Genomic DNA, 12,216 nt, shown 5'->3' on the forward strand with positions numbered 1-12,216 from the left:
AAAACATCACATATGTGTTGTACTACATATATACAAAAAGATCTTCACAAAATAGTCCACATAAGTGCCCATAAATCAGCACTACAGGACTTTGATATAACCTATGTATATCATATACACCATGCATAACAACTTATATAAGTTATACTATCTATATATCATCGAATCCTTACAAAACAGCCCTTGCTGATTTTGATAAAAAAAATCGTTAAAACACATATAAATTGCTAATATATATAATATCTTTCATGTAGAATCATATATATATTTTATATAACATGTACACGAGAAAAATAACACAAAACCAGCCCTTAATACCACTGTTTTGCAGGCTGATTTTTGGGAAAATATACTCGTTAAAAAGAAACTTGTAAAAACCCTAATTTTGTAACATCAAGAACACATGAAAGAAAAAACATATAAAATTCTAGGGCACAAATTTTTGAAAAGAATTTCAAAACAATGATTCTTGATTTTTAAAGAAAACAAAAATATTTGAAAACCCTAACAATGATGACTTCAAGCACAACTACATGAAATTTTCACCCAAAAATATCAAAAACTATTTTTTTTACCAACTTACTTGAAGGAGAAAATCAACTTGATGTGACCCTAGCCTTTTCCCTTTCTTTTCTTCTTCCTTCTCTTTTTCTTTGTGTTTCCAAGTTTATTTCAACTAAAAAGCATGTTTCCTATTCTTATTCTAAAAGAATGGCAAGTGTCCAAGTTATTGAAGTCTCTTTAAATTCTTATCTTTATCACTTAAGTAAACAAGTAAATTTTTAAAAAAATAAAATAATAGGTAAAACCACTTACTATTTATAGTAAAAATGAATTTACTATTAATAGTAAAAACGGGAGTTACTATTTATAGTAAAATGGGATTTACTATTTATAGTGAAATAGGATTTACTATTTATAGTAACAACCGAATTACTATTTATAGCATTTGCGAATCCAACGGTCCGAACGGCTCCAAGTCAAAGATTTAGACTGATGATCTTTGATCAAATAATCTACGGCTAAGATTTAGTTAAAATTAATCACTTTTCCGACCCTTGGTGGGGCCGGGTCTTTACACTGACAGCACAACTTGAGAATAGCCCCGAGACCATTACGACTTGTGAGGACATAGGAGATCAGACTAACTGCCATGAGGAGATGGATGAGCAACTAGTCGAGCTTCGCATAGAAATTGAGCAATCGGAGGATCAGATTGCTAGAGTTGAGTCAGGTATCTATATAGTCAGGATGAGCCTAGTGAGTATATAACAAAGATTTGCACCAAGGCAACTATTAGTGATGAAAACTCATTTCCAGCGCCAGAGGATCACTTGGATATTGATAAGCAGGATGAACACACTGATAGCACAGGGCCTGTGACAAAGTTCATTAAGGCAGCGGATGATTAGAACATGACATTTTTTAGTTCACCATGACAAAAGTGGACCCATTTTTAGAGCTGACTATTTCATGGCGGGAACCATACATTTCCATGGAGAATGAAGGACATTTATGGGCGGAGGTCATCATGATACACCACTACTTCGATTGAGTTGGTGGTGGGCACTAGAGCATAGATATAATCTCCTTATGGCAACCAATGGGCCCTGGGTGAAGGGCCTTGCATTGGAGACATTCGTCTTCGACCCCAGCATCGTAGCCATGTTTGCTTTGGCAGAGCATGGAGGGATGACATCCCATATTGCCCATTGACCTGAGTCTATACCCCTTTTGTCAGAATAGTGCCGAGCTTATGGGCAAGCTATTTTCTAAGGCGGGGAGGATGATGAGGACCGTGTCCCGACCAAAGTGTAAAAGGGCTTAGTGTAGTGTAGGTGGCATCACTGTAATAAGCCTAAGTGGCATTTGAATTTTAGGGGACTTTTGATTACTTTCTGATGAATTAGAGGAAAATTGTTGTATTTTGAAGCTTTGCTGTATAAGCCTAAGTGGCATTTTCTTGTATGTTAGAAAGGAGTTCCAGGATTGAAAGGCCTTCCTTCTTCTTCTCAGTTTGAGTTGAATGCTGAGCCAAGTCTCTTCTTAATGAGTTGAATGCTGTGCCAAGTCAAATCAAAATCAAGATGAGGAACTCTTCAATTTTTTTCCACATTACATTTTGGGTGTGATTAAAAGTTTTTTGCATCCCTCTATTTCTAACATTCATAGTGAATGCACGTTGATCAAATTGTTTTAATTCAAATTTTAGGAAGTAATAGTCTATGGAATTTGAACATTTGGGAAAAAGTGATTTGCTAAAAGTGAATTTTAGGGTTTTGATATCAAATTTGAACATCTAAGCATTTGTATGTGTTTTTAGCTACATTTAGAAGGCAGTTTCTGGGTTGCAGTCCAGAATTAAGATGTATTTGTTATTTTCTCATTCCACAAGTCATAATTTAGGAGTCTGGGTTATAGTAGAAATAATATGGGTTTCGGAGTGCTTTTAAAGAGGAATTTTAAGTAGGGGAAGAAGTTTCTTGGATTATTCATGGTACTGTTTATAAATACGTATGCAGTGTTGTGTTTGTGGACAATTCAGAAAATTTAGAGCTTCTAATATTGTTGCTCAAAATCCGGATGAATGAAACATATGCTCAAAGGTATGTATTAATACTTTATATTACTTAACAACTAAAAAAGTGTGTGGTTCAGAGAATGCAAAACTATTACATTCAGAAAACAAATGACTGACAATGTCATGCAAAAAGAACCACTAGATAATAATCTAGAATCATATATCTGTTCGAGTGGAATGAGGACATTACTTTGATAATTAAGCAAGTGCCTGTAGATTTTAATCAAACCCTTTTGTCGAGAGCACTGAACAAGTAATTTGGATGCAACATTTTCAACTGGCTCAACATTCAACCCTGGGATCGATTTCAAAAGCTCACAGGTACTGGAGTTTGAAACCTAAAAAATGATATATATCAACTAGTTAGTCAATAGAAATTGTGCAAAACCCAAAGCCAAAAATCAACAATGTATGCTTCATTCATGCATTTATCAATTGGAAACTGAATTTTATTAATAATATCTTCATTTAATTTAATTTGTCAATAAGTAGGAATAATCCTAAAAAAATTGTATAGTTCAGAGATTAATAAAGAAACCCATTGCTTTGTCTCCATCTTAGCATCACTACATCATTTTCTTGAAAAGAGAGAAAAACTGCAGCGGCAGTGTCCCGGACATCATTGATTTCGATCTGCTTATTACATTGGCTACAAAATGATGCATACTGAGTACGTAGCGAATATACTAGTTTTGACATGGTAGAGTGGTAACAGATCTCATGATAGTTTTCCATTGTCCAAGACACTCTATCCATGAGATTGGCAGGTATGCACTAGTCACTCACATGCTGTCTCCTCGTATGCATATGGTTGTGCGCAAGTTGTGACAATTTTCATACATACTGCTTGACATGTGTGGATCCAACATCATGAAATGAATTGGGTTAACATAATGGGGACGTAGTAAAGTTTCCATAATAAATACGGAAACCTCAAAGTTACGAGATCAAGTTGGGAAAACTGAGTTGATGCAAATTCCCTCAAAAAGCCAAATATATAACAAGAATATCCACTAGATATAGTTCACAATCACATGACCTTCACCTTATGGAAGAATTATCCAAAAAAAAACTAGAGAGAGACACATAGAAGTAGATTTAACTCTACTATTAAAGTAAAAGAGAAATCAAAGATATATGTGCGTCCCACTTAAGACTAAGTATAGAAGTATTATTAGGGCCATCTTTGATGGGTCCCATCATAATTACAGATTAGAAACAAAAGATTTACATAAACCAAGTAGAGTAAATACTAGTTAAATTATTCCAACTCTTAACGATTCCCTTCAAGCTGGAGCATGGATATCAAACCATGCCAACTTGGAACAAATACTACCAAAATGTTTGCAACCAAGTACCTTCATGAATATATCTATCAGTTGTTTTTTGGACCTTACACAAGCAGTACATAATAAAAGTTTGATATTGATCTTTTTGTGAACAAACTGACAATCTACATAAAAGTGCCTATTCCTCTCATGTGTCACTATCACAAAACATCTTCATTAGCATGCCCACCTCAAAACCCATCATTCCAACCACATCAATTCATATGCAGAATGAGCCATCGAACAATACTTTGCTTCTTGCAGAGTGCGCCATCGAACAATACTTTACCTCTCACAATCTAGGGCTATGGTGTGGAAGTTGACGAATCCAAAGTGAAAGCTATTGTTTATTTCCTATTTGATGTAGACTTCAGTTGGATAACAAGTTAGGATCAGAGAGAAACCAATTGAATGGTTGTTGGGTTATTGTTACAGCACCCTAATCTCTTGTTGGCTCTGATAACTGCTGGTGAAATACCATTAAATAAAATAGAGAGAAAAAGGAAGTCAAGAAAGAAAACCCATTTTCAAGAGACCAACTCATGGACTCCAGTGAACCACTTTCCTCCTCTTTTCTTTTCTTCATTCTGTTCATTCCCCTTTGAAAGAAGTCAAAGAAAGAATCTAACGCTCTAGTCTAATTGAAGACTTACAGTTTCAACGCTCATGCCTCACATTACAATAATACCCTCACTACATCTCTCATTTACATGAATGCCACTAGTCACTCACTTATTACAAATATCCCCCTACATGTATACCCTACAAGTACATGAATTTAACAAGAATCGGCCCTCTTACACTTTGGCCGGGACCCCGTCCTCATCACTATTCTAAAGAGAATGACCAAAGTTCAACATTTTCATGGGTTAACTAAGGTCTACTAAAGATTTATTTCCAATCACCAGCTTGTTACATTACAAAAAAAAGTAGAGACTTATTTCCAAATTCAGCTGCCCCATGGCACCAAACATGGAGCAAGAACTAAGGAAATTTCAAACAGACTTTAAGATTGAACTCCTAATAAGATCAAGAAAAAGATGGCTAAAGAACCCATTCTTGGATGTTATGGACAGAAAGGATATCACCCCTTCTTCATATGCTGAAAGTGCTTCTAAATGTTCTTCGATGTAAGAATGTCAGTCTATAGTTTATCTAACTAATTCTGTTTTAACTACTCAAAAGAAAAAATGGACTTAATAATGGAAGATTTAGACTACTGTAAAAAATTCAAAGAAAATATGCAGATAAAATAATATACTTTATTTTTTCAAGGCCATTAACTTTGTGCAAGCAACATACCTCAACAATGGTTGGGACAGACGCCATTCTAGGAAGAGGTTGTAGGGCTAATATAGAGAGAACTGCATCCGTATCAACTTCGTACCTGATTATTTAGTTGAAAATCCAAAGATGTCATTTTTGAGAAAATGAAATTAAAATCATGTTTTACTTTCACATATTGATAGAACGTGGCATATTAGTTGTCCCAGTGTCATAAACAAGAAAGCTCACAAGTTGGTCATATTATGAAATATTCATTGGAAATAAAACAGTAAAAATGACATTTAGCAAATCATTGAATCAACTGTATGGGGACAATGATACTGGATTACATGCCAAAGGTACAATTATTAAGTTAATGTACCCCTACGAGCTTCTTCATGTAATGCTGTACTTTTCATAAATGCATTTTGTACGTTAGACTGAAGAGAAAAACTCCAGGAAACAACGCTACGAAAACATGCAAATCATTTTAAAGAAGGATGGCACATGGCATGGTGTTCACATACTGCTCTTATAGCAAGACTGACAGCTGTAGGACTTGAAAATGCTGAGAAAAATGCAGAAGAATTAACATGGATCCATTAAACAAGCATTACATTGACAATAAAAATAAATCCTGAAAAAAACTTTTAAATTTACATGCTCCCTAATGTAGGCTCCTTACCATTTTTCTATTTAAGAGTTGAGTAAGAACGCCGTTTACTTGGAAGAAACTCAAGGGTTCCTAAGATTATCCCCATTCTCTAATTTAGTGAAAACCGTTCTCTTAGAAGAAACTCAAGGGTCTCTAAGATTATCCCCATTCTCTAATTTAGTGAAACTGTCAAAAAGTAATGCACCATTTTCAATTGTAGATCAAATAGTTTTCGATGTCAGTGGTAATAGCAACAGAGACAGCATTTTTTTTAACTTTGCATGGTGTGGAAGAGAGGTGTCATGATGGTCAAATATGTTTTGATCAAGCAAAGGGAAGTAGGCCAATTCGGGAAGAAGGGATCTCAAGTCACAAAACATAAAAGGGGTGGCCCGCCTATTCCAAATGGGGGGATGATCTTACAACAATAGTGATCATATGGTTACCTAGAGGTAGCTGAAGTTTTCCCTTGCCCCTGTTACTTTCTCTCTTGTGGGCACTGTTAGAAGAGATGGGGCCTGATCCTCATCTAAGGAGGATGCACCTGATAGCCTGTGAGGAACTTTGATGCATCCTTATTAAGTACAATATACGGAGAAAGAAATACAACCCTAACTAGATCTCCAGCCGGGAGAAATTCTATATCTTGTAGCTAGAGAAATTGCAACAGAAAATATGGCGATAAGGCCCAAGAGAATTTGCATGCAACACTCAAATTATTGGACAGGACAGAAAACAAGCCCAAGCACTGTGGAAGCCCTCAGCCACAACAAACAAGGATTTCTCTACTACCAGATAAAGAACCTTCGAATAGAGCGGCCACCGTGATCAAGGAAGTGAAAGGTCTAATAGGTACACTCTCTCTCTCTCTCTCTCTCTCTCTCTCTCTCTCTCTCTCTCTCTCTCTCTCTCTCTCTCTCCAGTTCGATTCGCTCCAGGATCCCAAGGCTTCACACCCAAGAAATCACTTTCCTCCTCGGGATCTACGCTTCTAACTTAGATCATCAAAGAATCCCTCATGGAAAAATGCTTCACACCTTCAAGAATTGATGCAACAAAGAAATCAAAATTTTATTCATAAATCATCCATGCTTTAAAAGGGCCAAAAGGCCTTACAGTTATATCCCAAACCCACATGGTCAACAATGGTACCCCACATTTCAGAAATTTTATAAAAAATAATAGATAAAGTAAAATCTTTTATCTATCTAGATTCCCACCTAATCTTGGAAACCCCCAAGCTTTATCCTACCAAATCTCCTAATCCTACTAAAATACTATGTCAAATCTTGAACTTTTATCAGAGTGGACAGAACAATATAAAAAAAAAAGGGCAGCCCAGTGCACGAGGCTCCCGCAATTGCAGGGTCTGGGGAGGGCTAGATGTACGCAGCCTTACGGCCCTTACCCCTGCTTTGCAGAGAGGCTGTTTCCGTGATTCGAACCCGTGACCACCAGGTCACAATGGAGCAACCTTACTGTTGCGCCAAGGCTCGCCCTCAGAGTGGACTGAACAATAATTAAATAAAACCAAAACCTTCAATATAGGAGCCTAACTTGCAGCAAAACATGGGTGGCCCTCCCTTACTTGTCGGCAGCCATAAGGGGGGTTAAAAACAAATTTCGAAGTGGCCCATGTGGCCCCAATGGATGACAAACAATCCATGCACTAGAGGCAGATCTGTACGAGGATGGTTCTCCATCACACCTACATTATCTCCAATAATATCTGGCTATCCTTGTGCCCTTGCATGCTCCTATGCCTTTACCTGTATGTGATCACCCTGTAAGTTCTGAATCTGCTTGTCCTGCTCCCCACCTAAGGGACTATATCACTTATGTTTGCCACAGACAGCATGTTCCTTCCTCTCTCATGACTCCACCCCACTCTTCCTTGAAGGGTGTATGTGACATATCAGTCTGTTTCCCCTTCTTACAGGAGCTTTATTGTTGCAGACAACTCCGTTACCATTCCTTGCACTATTCGTGATTCGTTGATTCATCCCGCCTGGACAATGGCTATTCTAGAGGAGATGAGATCCCTTCAATGGAACCACACATGGGATCTGGTTTCTCTAACTTGTTGGCCGCAGATGTGTCTTTGCAATGAAGCATCGTTCACATCATGATATTGTGCCTTCCTTGGATATAATCTCCTTGATCTCTAAGTTGGGTTTTGGCTTTAAGGATACAATGCCACTTCATTGTGATAACTAATTGGCTATTCACATTGCTTCTGATTTTTATGTTATTATTTTTTTAATGATATTCACATTGCTTCTGATGTGATTCTTAATGAACGGACGAAGCATAGCGAGGTTGACGTTCACTTTATTCAAGAGAAGATCAATGATGGGTCTTTATCTCCTCCATATGCTTCTTTGTCACTTCAACTGGCGAATATCTTTACCAAGACTGTAGGACTTGCCTTTCTTCAGGACACTAGTGTCAAGCTGGGCATGTCTGATACATAAGGCCAAGCTTGAGGGAGAGTGCTGTAATCTATCGTATTGTGTTCATGTATATTTAGTTATATATAGATATTTTATTTCCTTTTTTATTTATTTCTCTAAAGGTAATTCAGTCATTTGTAATAAACTTGTCTTTATATAGAGCAAAGCAGCTCATTTCCTCCATATGTGTTCACCATAAATTCTTTTTTCTCTTTCATCTCTTCTACTTCTTTATTTGCTTGATTGCTTTGATTCCATCTAATCAATAGATATCTCCTGCAAGATAAGGGGCAATTTCAGAGGTTAGTGTGTCGATTTCTGTACTTATGCTTGACTCGTCGTGACATTGCATATGCCATCAATGTAATCACTTGGTATATGCATGCTTTGAGGACAGCACATCCTGAAGCAGTCAAGAAGATATTGTGTTACCTAAAGGCTACCCCGGGAAACGAACTTCTCTTTTATTTTCCTTTTTTACAGATGCAGACTGTGCTGGATCTGTTGATTATCGGAAGTCTACGTCTGGCAACCTTACCCTGGTTGGAGGCAACCTTGTGACTTGGCGCCACAAGAAATAGTTAGTGGTCGCCACGTCCAGTGTACAGATCGAATATAGAGCAATGGCTCAGGAAGTTTCAGAATTATTGTAGTTACGTATTCTTATGTCTGAACATGGAATAGAAATTGAAAGACTGATGTGGCTTTGTTGTAATATCCCAATATTATTACATACTATTAATCTCAATTAGGCCTGGGAGAGTTCTTACACTCCCTAACCCATCTTCTCTTTCTCATTCCTCTCTTCACCCTCTTCTCTCTTCTCACCTATTTCTCATTTCTATTGTTACTAATTCATTCTACTTAAGTTTTGCCTGTTTATATCTTAATGCTTCAAAAATTGAAATTATAGCAAGCCTGAGTGCAGAGTGAACATAGTATAAGAAGAGCGAACGAAGTTTTGCACATATATGCAGGCTAGCGCGTCTACGCGAAGCTTGAACGATAGTTTTAAATTTCCACGAAAAGAAAAGGGCAGCCCAATGCACGAGGCTCCCACCATTACGGGGTCTGGGGAGGGCTAGATGTACGCAGCCTTACCCCTGCTTTGCAGAGAGGCTATTTCCGTGACTCGAACCCGTGACCACCAGGTCACAATGGTTAAAAATTTCCCCGAAACAACCAAAATATTTCCATTCCCATCCCCGCCGAAATGAAATCTACACGATTTCCTATTACGTCATTAATTTTTCGAAATTTTCACTGAAATTCTTGAAGTTCGACCGAAATTCTCAAATTCCACCGAAATTTTCAAAATTCAACCGAAATGGTCAGAACGACAAAAAAATAGAAAGATGGTATTATTTGCATTTCATTTCATTTCAATAATGTAGAGAATGATATTTGGTATAGGCATCATCATTGAACTGCACAACAAAGTAACCGAATCTTATGTATGGGATATCTGATTAGCATGGGACCAATAATACCTCGTAACTCTATATGTTATTGGCATAGAGTTGGGGTCCTTAGAGGGGAGACTGGTCATTGTACTTTCTTATACTTCTTTACATTGTACTTATTTATTAACTTTTACTGTTCTAGATATACACGACAATGCATGTCCCTAGTTGGTCAATGTGATTAATTCATTATGAATGGTTTGGTTGCTTATGTGATGGTTTCTAAGTATGTATTTGAGCTAATTCTAGCATATTTCAAAGTTTCATTTTAAAATTTCATCATTTGAAGATGTTTTTTTAGAAGATTAAAAAATTTCATCATTTGCATATGTTTCCATACGTGTCCGTGATTTTACAAGGTTTCCACCGAAACTGAAATGTTTCTGTTTCCGTGCCTACCGAAACTGAAATTTAAAACCTTGGCTTGAACTCTCCCCCTAAAGGGGGAGTTCTCACTTCGCGTGCACACAGGCATGTGTTTTAACGTGCGCCTGTGCTTGCGCCTGACTCGAGGTGCATGCACGCCCCATGGGGCAGGCCAAGGCCTCTAAAACTTGCTCAACAAGCAAATACCCACAAGTTCCTTTCAGCATTTATCTTTATGTTAACTTACCAACTTTGTTAAAGTATAAAAGATAAATAACGCCTTTCTCCAATAGCTTAAGCCTTTGGAGAAGTTGGTAAGTTAACATGGTATCAGAGCCAAAGGCCTCGAGTTCAAACCTCCCGGATAGCAAAAATCCACATGCGATGGTCGGCCAAAGTAAGATCACATGTGCCACGTGTTTGCCAAGTGGGCCACACGTGCGGGGGAGTGTTAAAGCATAAAAGATAAATAACGCCTTTCTCCAATAGCTTAAGCCTGTGGAGAAGTTGGTAAGTTAACAGTTAAAGTATAAAAGATAAATAATGCCTTTTTTAAAAAAATGGTAATATATTAAAAGGAATCGAGAAAATCCACAAATAAAAGAATACAAGGAGAACAAGAAACACAAAAAAAACTAGGGAGGCATAAAATCAAACCACTCCACACTAGATCTAATAGCTACCGATGAGGCCAAACCATCTGCTTCACCATTGGCTGATCTTCTCACATGACTAAAAGAGGCGAGAGAACCCGAAAGTCTATCTGAGATCTCTTCAATCATGGAGAGAAATCTCCAAGGAGGTGGAGCAGATCCCGAAATCCATTTCACTACATTTGATGAATCCCCTTCAATAATCACTTTGTCCAAAATTCCTTCTTCCATATGCAAGATTCCAGAAAAAGCTGCTTTAACTTCCGCCTCATTAGAATCACATAGACCACACGGACCTGAATATGCCCAAATTACCAAACCTGTTTCATCTCTAAGAAGACCACCTCGTCCCCCCAACCCAGGGTTCCCAAAACATGCTCCATCAAAATTAAGTTTTAAGAAACCGGGGGAAGGATTAGACCATTGTTGGACTATCTTTGGCTTGGATGAACCTTCTGAGCAAACGATACGCCACCCCTCCCACAAATCATAGGCAGAGGTACCAAAGAACAGGGGAGAGCTTCATTGAATCAAAATTGCGACTATCCTTTGAAAGGTCCCGTAAGCTGACTTGGCCTTACCGACAAATACTCGATCATTTCTTTCTTTCCATATCGACCACCACATAGCCAAAATACAAATCCTCCGCAAATCTTTCCCCTTTTTCTTCCAAGGCACATAATCCCAACCTTGAATAATCTGCAGAATAGAGTTTGGAATAACCCAAAGAAAACCGAATCTAGTCAACAACAGACCCCAAATCACCCTTGCGAAGTTACAATGAATGAAAAGATGATCAATCGATTCCCCATCCTGAAGACACAGGGGACAATGATTCACCAACATCATTCCTTTCCTTCTCAAAAAATCCATGGTTTGAATTCTCCCCCGGCTAACAGCCCATCCGAAAAAAGCCACTCTTGGAGGGCAGGAAACAGACCACGCCTTTCCTACTAATTCGTCAGGAACTCCGGTCATCCTACTTGAGTAGCAAGATTTTACAGAAAACACTCCAGATTTACTATGAATCCAGATTCCCTTATCCGATCCTACTCTTTTGATATAGGGTCCTTCAATCAAAGTAAACAAATTTGAAAGGGAAGATAGTTCCCTGTCAAAAAAGTTCCTTCTGAATTTAGGGCACCAAATGATCTTATTCTCCAGTCTTTCAAAACAATCCACTCCAAATACCTCTTTAACAGCAGCCACTAAAAATAACTCTGGAAAAATGTCTTTTAGGGGTTCTTTAGAACACCATGCATCAAGCCAAAATCTAATTCTATCCCCCTTGTAAACCTTAAATCGACACCCCTTGCGGAACGAATGAGATAGTTTAAGGATATCTCTCCAAATTGTCAAACCTTTTGCCGAATAACAGTCTGACGATTCCCACCTGCCAGATGTAGAGCCGTAATTACTGCTAACAACTCTATCCCAAAGGGAGTTCTGTT

At 37.8% G+C, this 12,216-nt stretch overlaps 1 protein-coding gene across 2 annotated transcripts in view; it reads right to left on the reverse strand.

The window, feature by feature from the left end:
* The window catches only part of LOC143887765 (ion channel POLLUX-like protein, putative (DUF1012)), a 156,432-nt gene that overhangs the window by 64,462 nt on the left and 79,754 nt on the right, over positions 1-12,216 (reverse strand). For both annotated transcript variants that reach the window (XM_077391940.1, XM_077391939.1), the window contains 2 exons: positions 5,212-5,296; positions 2,772-2,919 (listed from right to left, as the gene is read on the reverse strand). In XM_077391940.1, coding sequence (XP_077248055.1) covers positions 2,772-2,919; positions 5,212-5,296 — 233 coding nt within the window. The remainder of the gene's footprint in view (positions 1-2,771; positions 2,920-5,211; positions 5,297-12,216) is intronic.

Source organism: Tasmannia lanceolata, unplaced genomic scaffold, assembly GCF_043159265.1.
Source record: "Tasmannia lanceolata isolate RefF3 unplaced genomic scaffold, GAP_Taslan_0.1 ptg000012l, whole genome shotgun sequence".
NCBI lineage: Eukaryota > Viridiplantae > Streptophyta > Magnoliopsida > Canellales > Winteraceae > Tasmannia > Tasmannia lanceolata.